The sequence below is a fragment of the Garra rufa genome, chromosome 23 (assembly GCF_049309525.1).
Source record: "Garra rufa chromosome 23, GarRuf1.0, whole genome shotgun sequence".
In the NCBI taxonomy this organism is placed as follows: Eukaryota; Metazoa; Chordata; class Actinopteri; order Cypriniformes; family Cyprinidae; genus Garra; species Garra rufa.
Genome location: NC_133383.1, coordinates 36,296,865 through 36,319,330, shown reverse-complemented (window position 1 = coordinate 36,319,330; position 22,466 = coordinate 36,296,865). Strand labels below are relative to the sequence as shown.

Below are 22,466 nucleotides of genomic sequence, written 5' to 3'. Positions count from 1 at the left end.
CGTCTAGAAACGTATCTGTGGACGAATTTATTTAAACTAGTCTAATGTGATTGTTTAAGTCTTGTTAACATGGGATCAAACCAAAAGTTATGCAGATTGCGACTATTAAACATTGTCCAACATTCACCATCTCTTGTGATTGTCATACACTGCAGAAAAATTTAATTTATGTGTTTTTTTGTTGCTGTTTTTTTGTGTCATGTTACCAGATAAAATAAAATATAAGTGAAACCAACAATTTCAGATCACCTGAATGATATGAAGGTTTAAAATGGGTCATATGACTACTATAACGTCCTCAAACCCATGAGTGGCCTAATAAAGTTTTTGTAACCTATTCTGTGCCCTCTGCTCTTTGACCATGTGTTGAACTGTGTATCTGTAATAATTTGGAAATGTGATATTCCAAAGGATTTTTTTTTTTTGGATTAAAGAGTAAACTAACCAAATGTTTATTTAATGTTATTTATGTCTATGGTAATGTCTTTATACTCATGGGTTTTACTTAGAATGAGGGTCCTGTGTAACATACAAACAAAAGATTCCCGTATGCTCCCACATTGTGTCTGGAGCACAATAAAGCAAGCAAAAGGACTAGGAACACCAACATCATCAGATGACAGATTTACACACCCACTTGTTAATCAATTTGCTATTGTCAAATTATAAGAATGTGAAGTGTGTCAAAATGATCACATAAAGCTCTATAAACATTTTCTTACTCCACTATAATATGCAAATGCTCATCATTAGAAGCCAAAAACTGGACAGTTATCTAATAAACCAATGTCAGAAGTGAAATCATCTCAGTAAATAAATTTTTACGGAATTGCACAGTAGTGCAATATGGGCTCACTGTGGCATTCATAAAACCTTGGATTCAGTGAGCAGAAGGTTTTATTGGCCAGGCATGTCTTTAGACATTAAAAAATGAGTGAGTGCAATCTCATGTGTGTCAATATTGTCTTAATGTGCAGCAAAGAGAACAATTTAAGTGGCCAAATACTCTTCAAAGATCACAGATGGAAAATTCTGCCATAACCATCCCAATTCCCTGACCTGAATCTATGGAAAATGAGTGGGATAAACTGAAGAAGAGTGAGCACCAACATTTGAAGTATCTGGAGAAATTCTGTATGGAGGAATAGTCTAAAATCACTTGCCATATATTCTCAAACCTCATCAGGCATGAAGCGGGAAAAATCAGAGCTGTTTTTCACGCAAATGGAAGTTGCAGAAAGTTTTGAATACAAGGGTGCCAATAATTATGGCCAGGGTGTATTAGAGAAAACCATTTATTTCATAATATTATATTCCCCCCACCTAATTTTTTTATTTTATTTTTTGACTAAAGATCAACAGGAGAAACAACGCAGATTTATTTTTACAGCCTTCTTTGCCCATATTTACCATCGGTTGCCAACAATTTTGTCCATGACTGTATATACATGTGTGTGTGTATATATATATATATATATATATATATATATATATATATATATATATATATATATATATATGTGTGTGTGTGTGTGTGTGTGAGACCCTGGACCACAAAACCAGTCTTAAGTCGCTGGGGTATATTTGTAGCAATAGCCAAAAATACATTGTATGGGTCTAAATTATAGATTTTTCTTTTATGGCAAAAATCATTAGGAAATTAAGTAAAGATCATGTTACATTAAGATTTTTTGTAAAATTCCTACTGTAAACCTATCAAAATGTAATTTTTGATTAGTAATATGCATTGTTAAGAACTTAATTTGGACAACTTTAAAGGTGTTTTTCTCAGTATTTAGATTTTTTGCACCCTTAGATTCCAGATTTTCAAATAGATGTATCTCTGACAAATATTGTCCTATCCTAACAAACCATACATCGATAGAAAGCTTATTTATTGAGCTTTCATATGATGTATATATCTCAGTTTTGTAAAATTTAACCTTATCCAGGGTCCAGGGTCATATATATATGTGTGTGTATATATATATATATATATATATATATATATATATATATATATTTTTTTTTTTTTTTTTTGTCCAAGATTGTTTCTTTGTCCAAGATTCTACTGCAAATAAAATTGTCATCACTACACTTGTTGTTAAATTACTTTCATAAAATGCTGTGATTTTATTTTTCTCTTTTAAAGCAGATGTACCAAAAATCTATATTTTTACTTTCTATTTCTATACTTATCCTAGACAAACTACTGCAGCACCTTTACATGGTAATTTGCTTTATTGAAATGGTTTTCATCCAGCACAACAATGAAACAAGTGATAAAAGAACAGACATGTTGGTGTTGTTAGGCTCATAGAGTTGTTAGTCCATGTTAGTTTGTTTACACAAAGTTGGTTTGATCACAAGTTAACGAGACTTAAACAATCACATTAGACTAGTTTAAATAAATTCGTCCACAGATACGTTTCTAGACGTTTAAGATGTTACAGGCAGTGATGTATTTAACAAGGAATAACAACAATAAAGTCCTAGTTTAAGCATCGCAATATAGAAATCTACCTACCGCTACGAACTGAAATCAATACTGGATGCAGATGAGGTTTGCGTAGCCTGTACAGTTACATGAAGTGAAAGCCTGTGATTCTCATTTAGTCGTGGATGACCTCACGCGAAAAAAGTACATACTAATAAAACTTTTGTAATTGAATTAACAAGGTAAACACATTTATTTTAGACATAAGTTCATAGATTAGACAAAGGTCTGTTAGGTTTATGGAAAAAAATGGTTAAACATTCTGAGATGGAGCAGAGCTGATATTTTCAGTTTCACGACCATTCGCGCATGTCTGATCATGTCTCATTAATATGCATGTATGCTCCGCCCACAGAAACCGAATATCTCAGAAACCAAAAATCTCGTAACACCGGAGCAGATATAAATGGAACGCTATTGGCTATTCAAAATTAGTGGGCGGGGCTGGGCGATATGTTTTTGTTTCAGTTAAAAGAACGTCACCACATAGAATAACGCTGCGTGTTTCAAGGCACTTCAGTGGACCTTTAAGGTCCTGAGTGTGAGTATTTTTTGTACAGAGGGTAAAACTGATTTTTTGATGGAAATGATGGTGAAATATTAAAATGTCAATAAAAATAAACACCTGAGCCAAATTAATGCAGTTGGCATTAACACAGGCACACTTATAACAAAAAACAAAACTGAAATAGACAAAAATGTCCATAAGGTTGCACAAGGGTTGATAACACAAAAATACCCAAAAGGAAAATTTTTGGCAACTGTAAAGGCCCTTTCACACCAAAAGTAAAACGAATAAGCCTCAGACTGAAGGAAGTGTCTCTGGAAGACTAAAGGTCCTTGGACAGAGTCAGACATTTTTATATGAGTTTTTTCAAACTGACGTCAAAAACACCTCTCACAATGCCCAAATTGAACCCGATCTGACTTTTTTTTATGATGGCCAAAAGTTTCGGAGACAGTGTGTAAACATAATTGACACAACATAAGGTTGTATTTTTTAACGTGTGAAAATTTCTGACTACTTATTTCTACTAAAAAAGTAACTTTCTTGTAAATGTAAAAGTAATGCATTACTTTACTAGTTACTCAAAAAAGTAATCTGATTATATAACTCACCACCAACACTGTTTATCACAACCACACAAGCTTTTCGCTTCACAAATTGGTAAATAATGGACTGGAGTGGTGTGGATTATTGTGATGTTTTTTCTATCATCTGTTTGGACTCTCGTTCTGACGGCACCCATTCACTTCAGATGATCCATTGGTGAGCAAGTGATCTAAATTTCTCCAAATCTGTTCCCATGAAGAGACAAACTCATCTACATCTTGGATAACCTGAGCGTGAAATTTTCATTTTTGGATGTATTATTCCTTTAAGATTGGTAGAGTGCCAAATAATTTTTCCTTGAAATGACAATTCCTGGTATTCCGGACAGGAATTAGTCATTAACAAAGCTGCTGTTGTCTCATCTATGTGTGAACTGTGACTCAAAGCATTAGTCTGGCACTTCCAGAAATAGACTTCAGATCCATGTTGTGTTTTTATACATTTTGAATATGTTTTAGAAAAAAATGTCTGATGTGTGACACAGTATCTTACCATTTTCCCTGCTCATTGCTTAACTGTTGTACAGTGTAGCCAAACTCATCTACCGCACGACCTGAGAAGATTTTAGCTCCTGCAGTCTTCACATTAAAACCCTGAGTGTGAGCAATACAGAGACCTGCGGGAAAAGTTCGACATTCTCAGCTGTGATTTTAAACCATTTTGTTTGTTTAGATGTGTATATATACAGAGAGAGAGAGAATGAGAAAGATAGAGACATTTGTAAGCCTTTCCTTTGAACACTCGGTATATTTCAAACAATACTGATAAGTCGAAGTGAGAACCCAACCCTTTTTAGACTTTACACCATATACACCTTCACAACAAACAAAAGTATGAATTTCATGAGTGAGTGAGTAAGAAAGAAAATAAGAAAATAAATAATAAGATTTTTTTTCTATAAAGATATTTGTATATACTTATAAATAGATTATAGATAAATAGATAGACATTTACCTGAGAAGTAAAATCTTATTTTATGTGTTCAATCACAAATAGATTTGTGCTTAAAACAATAATAATAAAAAAAAATCCATGGAGTAAGAAAAATGTATTCACCATACAGTGAAAAAATAAGTAAATAAAATATTTTTTTCCTATAGATATTTGAATATACTTGAAAATAGATAAATAGATACATTTACCTGAGAAGTAAAATCTTATTTTATGTGTTCAGTCACAAATAGGTATTTTACAATTTAGTATTTTAGATTTGTCCTTAAAACAGTAAATGCATGGAGTAGGAAAAATTTATTCACTATACAGTATATTGTCTGAAAGTATAACATTTTAAGTTTATCTTGACTTAAGGAGGTTAAGATAGCCTATTTATTTATATATTTTAATTATGCTGTTAGATCATCACTACAAAATCCTAATTCGTAAGTAAAACTAAGATTAATAACTTGTTAAGCAAAAAAAAGTACTTACATTGCAGTGCTATCAGTAGTATCACAACTTTTTCCATTATGTCCTTTGCTTTAGAAATGGTTAAGGAGAAAGAGCAGATAATAATGTCTCTAGTCCTACTATCATAATGAAACAACTTAAACTATGCAAAGGCTCTATGAGAGGATATGATGTCATTAGCTGCGCCCCGGTCAGATCTGTATCTTCCTTTTCATGTTGCCGAAGATATGAAAAAAAAAACTGACCAAATAAGGAAACTTCTGGCTGACTTTTTATTCTATACTTCGTAATAATCAAAGTGGAAAAGGGAAGACGGGAAAGATAAAAAGAGCACATAACAAACTATGGAGAAGCCAATAAAGGACACAATTTAGACATGAAATCATTCGAAAACAGTCTTAAAAGATTCACAGCATGTTCAGACACAATGAGCCTCAAGGACGCTGCTATTTTCGTGCGTTCCTATTGGCTGAAGTCTACTATCCTGGACAGGTGTGCGGAGGGGCGGAGTCATAGAGCTGTACGCTGAAACGCTAGTCACACTCATCATGAGTGTTCCCACTGCAGACCATGACACACACACACAAACAAACAATGATTAACCCAAGATTCCTGGGTGGGTTTTATCTCTCAGACTGGGATGTAATTGAGGAGTTTACCTAACTGGCATAGTTTCAAAGCAAACAGGAAATGTTGCAACATGACATCCCAAAACTTGCTCAATTTCTGCAGAATTCAGCAGTTCCACTGAAGTAATTTTACGTCAAGACTCATAATGTAAGCCACAATTAACATCTGGCCAGTAAAACTCTTTAAAACATGGTGTTTCAGATGTAATAGCCTATTTAGGAAGCAAGACATATTGATGATTTGTTTGTTTAGTTCATCTATCTATCCACCTTTTTTTGAATGTAAGAATGTTCATGTGCGAGGTTTTCGGTGCCATTTGCTTCCATTTATTTTTACTGTTTATTGTTTCCCTGCTGAAAAAAACAGCTAATACCAGCCTAGGCTGGTTGGCTGGTCTTAGCTGGTTTAAGCTGGAAGTAGCTGGTTTTAGCTGGTCTCCCAGCCGGGCCAGGCTGATTTTAACTGGTGGTTTCCCAGCCAGCCTGCTGACCAGCTAAGACCAGCTAAAACCAGGCTGGTTTTAGCTGTTTTTTTTCAGTACCCTCGTTTGTAGAGCAAATAGTTTTACTGTTTATTGTTTTATAGCGGCTAAACCTTCACATTTATAGAAAAATCACTTACTTTCCCACCCTGACCAGCTAAGACCAGCTTGACCAGCCTGGCCAGGCTTGAAAAAGTGGCCAAAACCCCTCTAAAACCAGCCTGCTGACCAGCTAAGACCAGCTAAAACCAGGCTGGTTTTAGCTGTTTTTTTTTCAGTACCCTCGTTTGTAGAGCAAATAGTTTTACTGTTTATTGTTTTATAGCGGCTAAACCTTCACATTTATAGAAAAATCACTTACTTTCCCACCCTGACCAGCTAAGACCAGCTTGACCAGCCTGGCCAGGCTTGAAAAAGTGGCCAAAACCCCTCTAAAACCAGCCTGCTGACCAGCTAAGACCAGCTAAAACCAGGCTGGTTTTAGCTGTTTTTTTCAGTACTCTCGTTTGTATAGCAAATAGTTTTACTGTTTATTGTTTTATAGCGGCTAAACCTTCACATTTATAGAAAAATCATTTACTTTCCCACCCTGACCAGCTAAGACCAGCTTGACCAGCCTGGCTAGGCTGGAAAAAGTGGCCAAAACCCCTCTAAAACCAGCCTGCTGACCAGCTATGACCGGCTAAAACCAGGCTGGTTTTAGCTGTTTTTTTTTTTTTTTCAGTACCCTCATTTGTAGAGCAAATAGTTTTACTGTTTATTGTTTTATAGCGGCTAAACCTTCACATTTATAGAAAAATCACTTACTTTCCCTGCTGAAAAAAACAACAGCTAAAACCAGCCTGGGCTGGTTGGCTGGTCTTAGCTGGTTTAAGATGGAAGTAGCTGGTCAGGCTGGTTTTAGCTGGTGGTCTCCCAGCCTGACCAGCTAAGACCAGCCTGTCCAGCCTGGCCAGGCTGGGAATGTGGCCAAAACCCCTCTAAAACCAGCCTGCTGACCAGCTAAAACCAGCCTGGTTGACCAGCTAAAACCAGCTGTTTTTTTTCAGCAGGGTTAGTGTTGCGAAATAAGCAGTGTTGGGAGTAACGCATTACAAAAGTAATATGTTACAGTAGTTTATTACTTTTTGCTGTAACGCGGTAATATAACGCATTACTAATACAATTTGGGTAATAATATTACTCGTTACAATCTCAGTAACGCAAGTTACATCAACATATTTTAACTCAACGTTAATTTGTGAATTAAAAAAAGTCCACAAGTAAAATATTTTCTCTTCCTGTTGCTGGAATTCGATGGTTGAGATGACTGCAGAGACGAATTCTACATTTATGAGATGGACGCACTCCCGTTATGGAGAAACAGCACGAGTAACTCCTAGAAACATCTAGACTGGTGCCAGTAACACTAAAGATGAGAGCTGCGGAGTCGGAGAAGAGAAAAAATGACGGACGAGCGCATAAGCAACAAAAATTAAGCTGAAAATGACTAAATCTGTTTTTATTAAATCATAGTCCGCATATAAAATGGATGAATACGCGAAATATATCTGATTTTCAAAACGAAAAGACTGAGTGATATATGCTGCTGAGTTTGGTTCACTTTTGTGTGGAGTGGCGCTCTACGAAAGTTCACGGAAAGGAAACCAAGATATAATAGTAAACACACTGCAGTTATAAATGATCTGTATGACCAAAAATGACGGAGTTATTCCGCTATTCGATTGCCCCGGCGCCTCACGCACACACAGCGTTGCAAAAGTTGCAGTCTGTTAATTATAAGAATAAAATACTGTCACTGGTCAAATGAAATAGTGCGTACTGCATAGTATCCGTGCCGTCAGCCTGAGCTCGAGCCAAAAACATATTTGCTCATGTGAGGAGGATGTTTTATAAGCGCGTTAAGTACAAATCCTGGTTTACATAATAGTTTAGCATTCAAATACATCACGAATATGGACACATTTAATTGGATTGATGCAGAATGAGAGAGGTAGGCTGCACGAGAACAACGCCGTTTGTTTTTAGTTTCGCTTTTACCCTCATTCGTTTTGACTTGTTTAGCAACATGTATTCTTCATTCTTGTTTTGTTCTGAAAACCATTTAAAATAGCCTATAGGCTATTCATTGTGTTTAATGATTGTACATTATAACACTTCGCTTTATTTACCGGTGTTATTTCTGAAAGTATTAATGAGTTTTGTGCTTATCTGTGTTTAACCTAAACTACAACGTAACATTAATAGACATACCGGTAGGCCTACCTAAATATGTTTTCATAATTTTATGCCAGCTATCCTAAACTTAATGTATAATGAGCAGCTATAAACTTTTTTTTGGCATTTTATAATCTGTGGATATTTTGATGAAAGTAACTCAACAGTAACTTAAAAGTAGTGTAACGCATTACAATTTAGAGACAGTAATATTGTAATATAACTAATTACTATTAAAAGACAGTAACTAGTAATATATAATGTATTACGTTTTGGAAGTAACTTGCACAACACTGGAAATAAGGTGTATAAGCATGGTGGAAATGGTCATTCACTGAACACTGATGTGGTCAAGAAACACAAGTAATGAACTCCTATAGTGATTCACTCGTCAAATTTGTTTGATTGTTACACCAGTAGGTGTCGACAGGTGACTTAATGAGTCAATGATTAATTAATAATTAATAATTAGCTCAGACGATTCATTCAGACCCACTTCTTGCCCAGAGATTCTGCTTTGGCTTCTTTTGGAACTAATTACCTTACAATTAAAAAATATATATAAAAATAAAAATACATTTTTGTCTTTGCTTACATTTCCAGCAGTAATCATACTGTATAATAACACACACACTGTAAAGAAACACTTAGAGTACCATTTATAAAAAAAAAATAGCTAGATATATGGTGCATTCAGGTCCTACTGGGAAGTTTGTATTTAGGAGTTGACAAGTTGTAATTACAATGTTAGGTACGTTCAACCCAACAAACACAGAGCGTTCCCCACGTTAGTTTTTGTTTATTTTTTGGGACACCAAATACTAACGTTAGGGGAACTCTAGGGGTAATATTTGTGTTACCATAAAATAACACTCCCAGAATGTTGCAGGATGGTTGTTTTTAAAATATCCTAAAAATAAGAACGTTCCCTGCTGAACTGGTTGGCTGGTCTTAGCTGGTTTAAGCTGGAAGTAGCTGGTCTCTCAGCTGGGAAAAGGGCTGGGAAAGTGGGCAAAACCCCTTCTGTTCCCAGAATGATGTCTGGTCGTTGTTTTTACTATGAGAGGATAACTTTATGCTTTCACTATGAGAGTTGTGAAACTAACATTCTGAAACTGTTATAATGTTCTACAAACCTAAAACTATAGATTTTTAACATTATTACTAAAGTTCTATTTACATTAGGAAAACTTTTAATAACAAAAAACAAGCCATAACAAAATAACATTCTGGGAACCAAACACTAATGTTCTGGGAAGCAAATCTAATGTTCTGGGAATGTTAGAATAATGTTAGAATAGCGTTCTACAAACCAAAAACTAATGTTTTGGAAACCAGTGTTCTGGAAATGTTCTAAAACCAAAAATTAGTTTTATTTCAAACATTATTACTAATGTTTTTCCATTTTTCCATTAAAAAAACTTTCCTAGCTAACAACAAAACAAACCTTAACAAAATAATGTTTTGGGAACCAGAAAAAAAATGTTCTGGGAAGCAAAACCTGGTGAAAAAAAAAACAGCTAAAACCAGCCTAGGCTGATTGGCTGGTCTTAGCTGGTTTAAGCTGGAAGTAGCTGCTTTTAGCTGGTGGTTTTCCAGCCTAACCAGTTAAGACCAGCCTGACCAGGCTGGAAAAGTGGCCAAAACCCTTCTAAAACCAGCCTGCTGACCAGCTATGACCAGATAAAACCAGGCTGGTTGACCAGCTAAAACCAGCCAATCAGCCTAGGCTGGTCTTAGCTGTTTTTTTCACCAGGGAAAATGAATGTTTGGGAATCAAAAATTGTTTGATTGGTGATTTAACTTTTCTACATACAATTCAATATTTTTTTAAACTCTACAAAATAATGAATAATAACATTGTATTAATTTCAACAAATTTAGCATCAATACAGACGCTGCATCTTTGGCTGCATCCATTGCATGTTTTCTAACTGACACACCCCTAACTCGAAAACTGGGCTTAAAGAAAATCTATCCATCATGAATTGAATGCATAATTCCACAACAATTGGTTACAGTCATCAAATGTATCATTTCACTAGTAGCTGGTGACAGATAACTATCATATTGAGTGAGTCATTGAATTATTCTCTCACAGGATTCATTCAAGAAAGAAACACATCTGTGTTTGCTCAGAGGCTTGCAAAGTTTCTACTTTGGCTTCGTTTTGAACTGTTTACCTTGGTGGAGCAAAAAAATTTTTTTATCAGTACTGTATAAAGAAAAACACACACACACACACACACACACAAATATGTCTCCTGAAGTGTCTAAATTAGAAAATAAGCATTTATTTTTTTTCTGCGCACGTTTTTTCGACAATATGTGCAAGGCTTTTTAAATCCGTGCTGAAAAGTATGTACAATATGACAAACCAGTGCATTACATAGAAACTTCACAGCAGAGTATCTGACAGGTGCCCAAGACCAACGGTCCCATCTGAGAGTTTTCACCAACTTATTTTGAAACATTTTTTGAAACATTAATGCTGTTGATTGTGATATTTTATACAACAGAATCAAGGTTGGCATCTCATTCAATGTACAAGAAAAAAGTGACTCGATGATACAAAAATATGACAGTGGATGTTAACGTTACAGTGCCAAATATGAGTCTGTGAACACCTTTTGAACCCACACAGCAATACTATACTAACAACTAAAAAAAAAACGTATCTTGTATTGAAATGACACTTACAAGATGTATTCTACACATCATAAGGCAGTACCACATGAATATGAAAGAAAGCCCTTTTTCTGAAACTTCCTGCACTGTTCACATCGTTGCATGCACTCTTTTCTTGTTTTCCCAAAAAAAAAAAAAAAAAAAAAAAAAAAAATTTATCTGTTTTACCAATGAAAGAGGGCTCCATTAATCCACAAATTTAATTTAATTAAATTATTTTTGGAATTATATTTAGCACTCATATAAAGCAGAAAAACAGAGTTGAGACTGTTCTTTCTCTCAGAATATTTTCAATATTCACACTTGAGAGTCAAGCTGAAGTTCTAGCCCGCTACAATTAGCATTTTTGGCAAAAACAGGAACATTAAAAACCAAATATGTTAAAACTGATGCCAGTCAATGGCAACTTGCAAACAGTTGACCAAAACATATACATTGTGGTGCTTTGTCCTACAACAAATCTGACAATGCAAGTTTCACATTTTTTCACACGGGCTTTAAGGTTTTGAAAAAAAAGGGAGGAAAGGGGAAGGAAAATAGCAGTCTAAAAAGGAAAAACTAAAACAAAAAAACAATTGTGGAACCAGAAACCATGTAAGCACAAAGCTTAGCTTAATGCGTCATTAATTCATTAATTACAAATTTATTTATGCTTTAATTAAATAAGTGACATTAAAAATACATAAAAATGCATTCAAAGACCCAGGGCATCATAAATTAAGGCACTCATACTGTATAACATCTGTAATTTGTCTCATTCATAGTGGTGCATATTTCTGCTGCTTCGCAAAAAGTGCTTCCCCTTAGGCTTCATAACCTTAATTTTTAATTGTGAAAATACTTGTACTCCAGATTAATATGAAGAGTCAACTATAAGTCATTTGCAGGTGAATCCCCTTAAAAATATAAACACTGTGTCTCTGTGGCAATCTCAAAACATATCTCTCTTTGTTTGATCTGCCTGACAACACTAACACTGACTCAACCAATAGTGTGAGTTTAGGGCGTGGCTATCGACCAATAGATGAGTGTTTGGGAATTTTGTTTGGTGCTGTTATAGTGCTGCATGAATTACACTCTTGCGCTAACATTTCAGTTTCAGTCAAGTAATTGTTTTTCTGATATTTACATATGGCAAAAAAAAAATCGAACAAGAAAGTCAATGGCAGTCCAATTTTTAAGATTCCAGACATTCCCTGCAATCCATCTGGAATACCTGAGAAATGCGGGCACGCTTTCTACCTCAGAAAACAAGACAGGTATCACACGGAATACAGTTGATGTAATAATTTTGATAAAGACATTACCATTAATGTGATATTGCAAACATTATATACACTTTAAAGCTTTACATTTACAGTACAGACCTTTTCCTCTTCATTCTTGAAGACAAAAAGCGTGAAAAATATCAGTGCCAAAAAGTTGCTTTGTGAACAAAAAAAGGAATGTGCCAATAGCCCAAAACACTAATCAAAACAAACACTTTGAACTGAAAAACATCACTGTACAGCGCTTCATCAAAACAAGCTCTAAAAGTGAGTTATTGGAGTAGACCTCCATATTTAAATCTGTTGCCAATAAGAGTTTATGGTTGTGATTAAGGGACTGTAGATCGCTGTAGACGTTGCCAGGACAGGTTCCTGATCCTTGCTATGCTGATGATGAATGTTTTCGAAGGATTACAGATGAGGGTCTAAGGGTGGCTGGTGGGATGTCGAGTTCAGGCAAAATGAACCTTTGGTGCTTCGCTGTTCAAGCTTGACTCTCGTGGTTTGGCAAAATGTCCGCCAATCTTGTGGCGTCTCAGAGGTTCGCTTGAGTTCACGTTCAGTCAAATTTTGCAGTGAGCAACATGAAGATAAATCAAAGTGTCAAGCAAAGCGCTGGGTTCTCTTTGGTATGCTCTACAAGACACTAGTTGTGAATCCAGATGTCCTACATGACTCTGATCTTCATATTTCTGAATGTTCCTGGTGATGCTTCTGCTTTGTGATCTCCATGACCGTAGCAAGTGGTGAAGTATGAGTTGACCTGAGGGGTGGAGGCTACAGATCCACAGGCTTCAATTAGAGTCCTTCATATCTTCCTTCATGTCCTCAACTGATTTTCTCTTGAAGAATCCAGCCTGGAGGAGAGCATTCAATATAGTCAGCATTCATTGTCAACTGTGAGTGTGCAGTGATTGAGGAAGTAATACAAACTAGATCAATTAGAATGCTTACCTTCCATAAAGCGAAGATGACAAGTGCCAGTATTAAAAGTCCTATAAGAATACTAAGGATAATAATCCATAGTGGGATTCCACTTCGTGTGTCTTTGGTGACTTGAATCCTCACCTGCAATAAAGATATGAGTCACTATTGAGTACAAGTGCTTATTTAGGGGCCGTTCACATGTCGCAAAACTCCAGCCACGCCAACTTCAAAATCGTCCTACTTTGCTGTTTTACCTTTTTTTGTAAAGGGTGTTTGACCTTCTTTTCACGCTCAATTTGTAAACACTGGGTCGGTACTTGTGCCGCGATGTAGGGCGATTTTGAAGTTGGAGGAGAAAATGAGATGGGAGTTTTTTGAAATACCCAAACTGTATTAAACCGGAGTGCACAGAGTATGCATGCTAATTGCAGAGCTAGACAAGACGAGCATTTGAGGTTAAAACGTATATAAATTGTAATTTTTTTTAGAAAATAACCAATTGTTTCACTAGATAAGACACTACTTCCTCGGCTAGGATCGCTTTTTGAAGCTGCATTTAAACTGCATTTTGGAAGTTCAAACTTGTGAGCACCATAGAAGATCGACTACATGGAGAGAAATCCTGAAATGTTTAAAAAAATAAAACAATTTCCTTACGACTGAAGAAAGAAAGACACGAGCATCTTGGAAGACAGGGGGGTGAGTACATTATCTGTAAATGTTTGTTCTGGAAGTGAACTAATCCTTTAAAGGAGCGACACATCAGTAGTTCCTGTTTTTTTAACCCAAGATGTTCTCATTTGTTTCTATATTCTACTCTTCTACCTCTTTCTGTTTTCGTTCTTGTTTAACCTACAGTATATTGAACTTTGTATTTTGTTTTCCGTTTAGATTTGTGTTACAGTTCAGTGTTTGTTCATTCTTGTCACTTTTTAATTTGGTTTTTGTGCCAGAGTGTTTTGTTTTTATTAAATACACAGATACTAATGTTTCTCTATTTAGATTACTTTAGCTAATGTTTACTTAAAGTAAATCTGTAAAATCACAAATTATTAGGGCTGCCCTTTAGTGATGCGCGGGTCGTCTCATAACCCGCGGGGCCCGCGGGTAACCCGCGGGTCGGGTTGGGGCGGGTAAAGAAACTGTCACTTTATTTGCGGGGCGGGTTGGGGCGGGTCATTAAATACAAAATAAAATAAAAAAATCAATGTATGTTGCGTGCAATTCCCTATAGCCTATATTACATATTTGGGAATATCTATTTTCATATTTTATTAAGTTCTTTAATAAGGTTATCAACACGTCACGTCACGAAAGCGCCAAGCAGCTTCCGCTGCCAGCCACAAGCGCATCAAGCGAACGCTCATTCAGCTCTGCAGGCCTGGTGCTATGTGTATTTAAATCTCCTCTGATGCGCATTTTCCTGCATTAGCCAAAATCATGACAGTCAACCACATCCAGTCATATGTGAATGAATGTAAATATTCGCTAAAAACACACAATAAAGACAGCAATGATGTAGTCAGGACTGTGGCGCCGGCTTGCTTTGAAGTGTATTTGGTGATTGCGCCCGCTGCGTCTCCTGCACCCTAGTCATTTTAAACAGTACATAATAACGAAAACAATATCTTACAAATAAAAAGAAGCAGATTTTCATGATCAGAACTTCCTTAAACCAGTGAACCTTTAAACCTTTCAGTCCAAGGATCCAGTAAACGAATGCGTTCAAACAGAAAGTTCAAAACGATATTCATAAATGAAGCATATATACCCACATTTCTTCCGGCACCACTAACGTTACACCACTGATTATCTTGTTATTAATATGATTTGATTTATGGTTCATATTCATAATCGTACAGTATTGTTGCCAGTTTAAAGGGCGAAAAGCACTTTCGGTTTTCATTTGCATTACAATGCATAGTATGTCTATTTAATTGTCGCGGGTGCGGGGCGGGGCGGGTTGTAAAAATAGACACAGTACTGCGGGGCGGGCTGGGGCGGGCCAAATAATTTCATAATTGCGGGACCCGCGGGTTGAAAAAAACCCCGACCCGCGCATCACTACTGCCCTTGACTAAAGACTTTTCTGGTGGACTACTAGTCATACATTTTAAGCATTAGTCGACGATTAGTTGCATGTTTATTAATAAACCATATAAATCATAATAATGAGCATTTCATTGACTACATAGCCTAAAAACACAAAAAAGCTTTCCACAGTGCACTAGCTGGCAGATATAATAATTATGAATGTGTCAGGGAAAAACAGAACGTTTAAAGGGATAGTTCACCCAAAAATGAAAATAAAAGTAACAAAAACATGCCTAGACAAATACAAATTACACCCTGCGGCTCGTGCAATACATTGATGTCCTAAGACACGAAACGATCTGTTTTTGTGAGAAACTAAATAGTATTTTTTTTTTTTACCTTTGATACACAGCCACGTCCATCTGGCCTGAGCACGAGCTCATCATCCGGCTTGTGACACGTGTACGCGCTCTGACGTTGAATACGCAAATGCCGGAAGTGATCTGTTGCGTGTGAACGACACTCATTGTTTACACAGTGCACAGAGATTGTGGGTATAGCGGCTATTCAAAATGGTAACCACTTGCGCTTATCTTGATTGTTCAAACCGATTTAAAGCTAAAAGACGTTTGCTTGCACTAACTCATCTGGGACTGTTGACTTCACCGATTTCCCCTTCCGGCGTTTGCGTATACTACGCTAGAGCGCGTACACAGGTAACGTGCAGGATGATGAGTTTGTGCTCAGGACAGTTGGAAATTGCTGTGTATCAAAGGTAAAAAATAATATAAATACTGTTCAGTTTCTCGCAAAAACCGAGCGTTTCGTGTCTTAGGACATCAATGTAGCGTCATGAGCCGCAGGGTTTAATTTGGATTTGTCTGTGCATGTTTTTTTTTTTTACTTTTAAAGGTTTGGTGCCCATCCACTGCCATTATACGTCTGACAGACTGCACCGGTTTGAGTTAAAAATCTTTGTTTGTGTTCTACTGAAGAAACAAAGTCACCTACCATCTCGGATACCCTGGGGGTAAGCAGATAAACATCAAAATTTCATTTTTGGGTGAACTATCCCTTTAACGTTTTATTAATTTATTGATAAACTAGTGCTTTGTTTGTTTTCGGCTTTAGAGATAAAGTCATCTCCGTAGTAGTGATGCGTCTGTACATAATCTGAGAATATTTGTTTTCTATTTGAATTGGTTCATTTAAAAGTAGACATTATATGCTCTATAGATATATTTTCATGTCTGTAAGGCAAGTATAAAGAGTTGTGAAGTTTTGCGCTCAAGTTCATAGAGACGGCAGAAAGTGCACCCTGTTTACTTTCATTATTTTACAAAAGCGCAATGTTTCATTGTTATTCTGAGAGCACACAAATAAACGTAGAGTCTTTACAGATTAGAAAGATGTATTACTTTTATCTGTATGACCAAAAATGACAGTTAGTGGACTATTAGGGAGCAGCCCTACAAATTGTTTAGTAACATTTTTTATTTTAGGAAATCTGATGTACATTATAATCTTGAGATGCCTAAATTCACATGTAGCATCACAATTGTTTTAAAAAAGTTTTTAACATGGGTGTCAGAACCATTGTTCTGTGGGTGGGGCAAGACCCATCCACTTTTTAGGACCAATGACATTCGACCCACTCATTTTGTTCAATTTTCAGAGCACTGATGCAATTTCTAACCTTAAGGGTCATGAAGTTAACTTAAGATTGTTTTGATATTAGTGCAGAATCCATGGCTGGTTTCATTGTCATACCTCTCTGATCTTGACATTATCGTTTAACACAAACAGGTCAGGGGTCTTGCTCTCCAGCCTGGCGTCGACAGCCATGTGAATGTTGGAAAATTCTCCCTAAAGATGAATTATTACATTTACTACAGCATACTGACAGATGACACACAGCAGAACTGTGAAATTAAATGAGAAGTGAGAAAGTACTTTGACAAAGGTAGGTCGCCACACTCTGAAAGTGGTGTTGATCTGCTTGGAGTCTCCAGGTGGAATGGAGCAGCTAAATGACTTGCAGGGATTTCCTTCTTCTTTGCAACTCTAACAGACAGAAAAAAAGAGATGTTTCAAAAACTTGCCGTCAAATATGCATTTCACATATTTGTGAGAAAAGCATTGCTTACTCACCAAAAGATATACGCTCAAGGTCTCTTTTTTGGGATTCACTGTATGAGGCTTGTCAGGCTTGATGCCTAAAGGGTTAATCAGGTTACTAGCATCACAGCGGATGTCCTGTAAGAATGAGATGAAGCAGTTGAGATATTTCTGAAGCAATCTTGCACTCTAGTCAGTCCCACAAATAGCTTTGAGGAATCGAAGCACCTACCGCTGTGTGGGTGACATCTGTCAAGTACAGCAGAAAGTTTTTGACAGACGTTTGATATGGGAACATTATCTTGAGCAGTAGTGGAGGACTCGGCATTTCAAGATCTCTCTCAATCTGTTAAACACAAAGGGAGATCAATCAGAAATGGATCAAAAGAGCATTCACACTCAAACCAGTTTAAGTGAATCTGGATCATAACTATAACCGAATGACAATCTGGCATGAGACACTTTTTGACTACAAGATGACTCCTTGGCCACGCAGTATCTTAGTTTAGCCATTTTTACTATTTTAACTACTATGACACAGACATAGTTCCTCATTTTGTTCACATGACGCCCTAAAAGAAGGTTAATGTTTTGAGTCTTACCGTGTAGCTGATTTTCACCTCGTCTCCAATCACACTAGTGTGGTTGAAAACACTGGGTATCGTCTCCTTCTCTTTAAAGATGATGTGGTCCTCCTTCATATACCTGATTCTAGGATAAAAACACGTATTGATACTCTGACCAGTACTCCTGGTGTATATATAATTTGAACATAATATGATATTTAAGTAAATTTCACAACACAAATGCTGCAAATTACTTTTAATTTATTAGATCTAGAGTTGATGTTAGATTTATTACAGAATGAAATTGCTATAATGTCAGATTCCGTAAAACAAACTGAATAAATTGCATCCACAAATGCATTATCTTTTACTTCTTGGTTCAGTTCTTCTCAGTTGCTTGTGTTGCTTGATTGAAGGTGATTGTTGGTTTAAAAAGCCACTTACACAGTGAATCTTGGGTTTGCTTCGTGCTTCACAGGGATGACGATGCTCACAAAGTTGTCCTTCAATGCTGAATCTGACTCCTCACTGTCACTGCAGTCAAAATAATAATTATACATCAAAATATTACATCCCTATTATATGGAAACTTGATTCTGCCACTAAATAAAAACATAAAAGGTAATTGCAACTTTTTTATATATATATATAAACTCACAATTTTGAGTTATAAAGTCAGAATTACATGATATAAACTTGCAATTTCAACTTTTTTCAGAACTGAAAGATATAAACTCGCATTAGTAAGTTATAAACTCACAATTCAGACTTTTTTATAATTGCAAAATACAAACTTACAATAGTGAGTTATAGTGAGAATTGCTAAATAAAAACTCACAATAGTTTGTTATAAAGTCAGAATTACATGATATAAACTCACAATTCAAACTTTTTTGTAACCACATTACTGATGCATTTCTGACTTTTTTTAGAATTGAAAGATATAATCTCGCAATAGTAAGTTATGAATTCAAAATTGCGTTATATAAACTTACAATTCAGACTTTTTTTAGAATTGCAAAATATAAACTCACAATAGTAAGTTATGAAGCCAGAATTGCACGATGAACTCACAATATTGAGTTACAAAGTCAGAATTACATGACATGAACTCACATTTCCATTTTTTTTTAGAATGGCAAAGATATAAACTTACAATAGTGAGTTATAATGTTAGAATTACATTATATAAATTCACAATTCCGATTTTTTTTTAGAATAGAAAGATATTAACTTTCAATAGTGAGTTATTAAGTCAGAATTATATGTAATGAACTAAAAATTGAAAATTTAGAATTGAAAGATATAAACCCACAATAGTGAGTTATAAAGTCAGAATTGTGTGATGTAAACTCACAATTCTGACTTTGTTTTTTAAAATTACATGATATGAAATCACAACAGTTTTTTTTAGAATTGCAAGATATAATATAAATATATACATAAATATAAGTTATAAAGTCAGAATTGCATGATATAAACTCGGAACTGAAAGAAAATCGTCTTTTTCCCCTCTGAAATGGACTTTATAACTACAAATTATGAGTTTGTATCTCAGAATTCTGAGAAAAGAAGTCAGAATTGCAGGGTTTGTTTCACAATTCTGAGTTTATTTCTTGCAATTGCATGATCTCACAATTATAACTTTATAACTTACTATTCTGAGTTTATATCACACCATTCATAGTGGCAGAAACAGGCTTCCATAGTATTCTCTTTTTAATCAACTTTTTAACACAGTAAAAAGTGCATTTCATTAGTGAATAGTCATAGACGTAATTCTTACGTGGTTGCAGTAACATTGATCACAATGTCCTTACGAATATGAGCGGGATTGGGCTCAAACTGGATTCTGAAGCCATCCTGTTGGATTGACATGATATAAATGTAAATAGAACGAGATAAAAAAATAATACACATTATTTAATTACATTAATTAACAGCAAAAGGCATCTCACCTTTTTACCATTTTTAAGGAAAGGATATCCAACCGCGCATACTATTGTGATATTATTCGTTTCACAGTCCTTATCTTTGGGCTGCAAAAAAGTGACAACAGATATTAGCTGTTTTGTCATAAACGAACATAAACTTTTTTTTTTTCATTTTGAATGTATTTGAACTTTCATTTAAATTACTTCAACTTTCACTGCTCCAAAAGTTTTTTTATTGGCACATTACAGATGACAAAACCTACCTCCACTTTCACATAGTTGATATTTTTTGTGTGGCTCAGCGTAACCTTAGTATTGTAAGCATTGTCTCCGCTGTTGTGGATGTCGACGTTGACATAAAACTTCTCCTGGTTGCTTTTTATAAGAAGACTACAGAAAAAACAGAAATAAGAGATGGACAGTCTGTTTGCATCTAGTGCTCTAGTTTGCTTCTGTACATCTTGCAAAAAAATCAACTTGTGCTGAAAGGGATAGTTCACCCAAAAATGATTATTTGATGTTTATCTGCATAACCCCAGGGCATCCAAGATGTAAAAAGTCCCCTTTGTTTCTTCAGTAAAACACAAACGAAGATTTTTAACTCAACCCGTTGCAGTCTGTATTAGTCATTTAATGGCAGTGGATGGGCACCAAACCTTTGAAAGTAAAAAAAAAAAAAACATGCACAGACAAATCCAAATGACACCCTGTGGCTCGTGACGATACATTGATGTCCTAAGACACGAAACGATCGGTTTTTGCGAGAAACTGAACAGTATTTATACATTTTTAACCTTTGATACACAGCAATGTCCAACTCAGCTCAGCATCCAGTGCGTGCGTTACACGTTTAACGTTAGGCGCTCTGGCGTAGTAACGTTATACGTAAACGCCAGAAGGAGAAATCGGTGAAAAGTCAACAGTCTCGGATGAGTTCGCGCAAGCAAACGTAATCTTTTAGCTTTAAATCGGTTTGAACAATCAGGATAAGCGCAAGTAATTACCATTTTGAATAGCCGCTATACCCACAATCTCGGTGCACTCTGTAAACAATGAGTGTCGTTCACACGCAACAGATCGCTTCCGGAGTTTGCGTATACTCAGTGTTGGCAACTTTTTTCAATGGAAAGTAGCTAAACCCCTCTTAAAAGGCGCCAAATGTCGCTAGATTACGTCTAATTAGCATATTCATGACGTCAGCACGTCGTATTGTCTTGCCTCTCTCAGCTCATACAGCAGTTTTATTGAGAATTTGGCTGCATTAAAATGTTTTCATTGATCCATTTCATATATATTGATATATTTTACTGTTTCTTTTGTCAGCCAACGGGGTGACTATGAAATAGTGACTGAATCGCGACCCATTAAGACTACATAACCAGCTCTCGAAGACATTAATCTACTAAAATCATAATCATAATCATGACATTGTCTAATGAAATCAAACACACATACGACAATGGCTGTGCTGTGCTTTCGGCTTTAATTAAATGTAAAATTGAGTTAGAAGCAGGGGCGGATCTAGAAAATTATTCATGGAGTGGCAAGGGGGTGGCATGAAAATTATGAGGGGTGGCAACACTGAAGCAAGCATCCTTGCATGTTTTTTTTGTGGATTCAAGGAACGCTATTCTTATTCGGTGTATACACCAGGGTGCACATTTTTACATTGTCCTATAAAAATTTAATAAAAGCTGATGTGTGATTGACTTGAACCTGATATCTGGATTGGAAAGTCAGATTTAATTAGATGGTATGGTATATTTAACTTCTCTTTACTGAGTTCTATGCAAACCTGTAGCAAGTTTAAGTCTATGCCAAGTTTAATTTACAAAGCATGACAAACAATGCAGACTGCATATGGATACAAAGTCTCAGTGGATCAAGTTTCCTTAAGTAAAAAACACATAATAAATATACAGAAACCACATTTAAATCACCAACAAATATCTTCAAAATGAATAAAATAAAACACAGTATTCAGTGCAACAAGAGCAACAAAATGACCTTTTAAAGTATTCAAATATCTTGGAGGAGACATGAAAACAAATTCAATAATTTTAGTGCAAGTAAAGCAACAAAAGTCCCTTTAAGTCCAAGTATCTCTTCTTTTTTAACAAACCAACAAATTTGCATGGACCGAAAACTAAATAACAAGGTTATGACCAACAGTTTATTTAACCATTCACATGTCAAATTCAAGCACTTTCAAGGTGCATTTTCAAGATTTTCCAGCACTGTGGTAAATGACATGTTCACATACATGAGTTCTTCATTTTAAAACTGATGTTATTGTGCTATTAAAAAACAACTGTCTGGATTGCATATAACATTGCCTAATATAAATAGCCAACATACAGTATACAAATTATATAATTTAAAATATTTAATTAATATAATTTACAGAGTATCTCCAGTATTTTTATTTTTGTATTTTTTAAGACCTGCACAAATAAAAGTAATACTGAATGAGTGGGGTAGGGCAATGTCTATGGTAACATATTAATGACTGGTATAAAATGACTGTAAAAAAACGATACTAAACTAAAATTCTAAAACTTGCAGTTCAAAAACAAGTTTTTCAC

General features: G+C 35.6%; 2 protein-coding genes across 2 annotated transcripts in view; both read right to left on the bottom strand.

Moving 5' to 3' along the window:
• LOC141299029 (integrin alpha-2) overlaps positions 1-5,565 on the bottom strand; it is a 28,718-nt gene extending 23,153 nt beyond the window's left edge. The window contains exons 1-3 of the mRNA XM_073829306.1: positions 5,499-5,565; positions 5,040-5,087; positions 4,104-4,227 (exon numbers count right to left, since the gene is read on the bottom strand). Coding sequence (XP_073685407.1) covers positions 4,104-4,227; positions 5,040-5,087; positions 5,499-5,565 — 239 coding nt within the window. The remainder of the gene's footprint in view (positions 1-4,103; positions 4,228-5,039; positions 5,088-5,498) is intronic.
• A 5,055-nt stretch (positions 5,566-10,620) lies between these two features.
• The window catches only part of itga1 (integrin, alpha 1), a 77,275-nt gene continuing 65,429 nt past the window's right edge, over positions 10,621-22,466 (bottom strand). The window contains exons 20-30 of the mRNA XM_073829792.1: positions 20,145-20,271; positions 19,906-19,986; positions 19,734-19,810; positions 18,392-18,481; positions 17,984-18,092; positions 17,614-17,727; positions 17,415-17,519; positions 17,217-17,327; positions 17,034-17,129; positions 13,257-13,370; positions 10,621-13,159 (exon numbers count right to left, since the gene is read on the bottom strand). Coding sequence (XP_073685893.1) covers positions 13,097-13,159; positions 13,257-13,370; positions 17,034-17,129; positions 17,217-17,327; positions 17,415-17,519; positions 17,614-17,727; positions 17,984-18,092; positions 18,392-18,481; positions 19,734-19,810; positions 19,906-19,986; positions 20,145-20,271 — 1,087 coding nt within the window. The 3' untranslated portion in view covers positions 10,621-13,096. The remainder of the gene's footprint in view (positions 13,160-13,256; positions 13,371-17,033; positions 17,130-17,216; positions 17,328-17,414; positions 17,520-17,613; positions 17,728-17,983; positions 18,093-18,391; positions 18,482-19,733; positions 19,811-19,905; positions 19,987-20,144; positions 20,272-22,466) is intronic.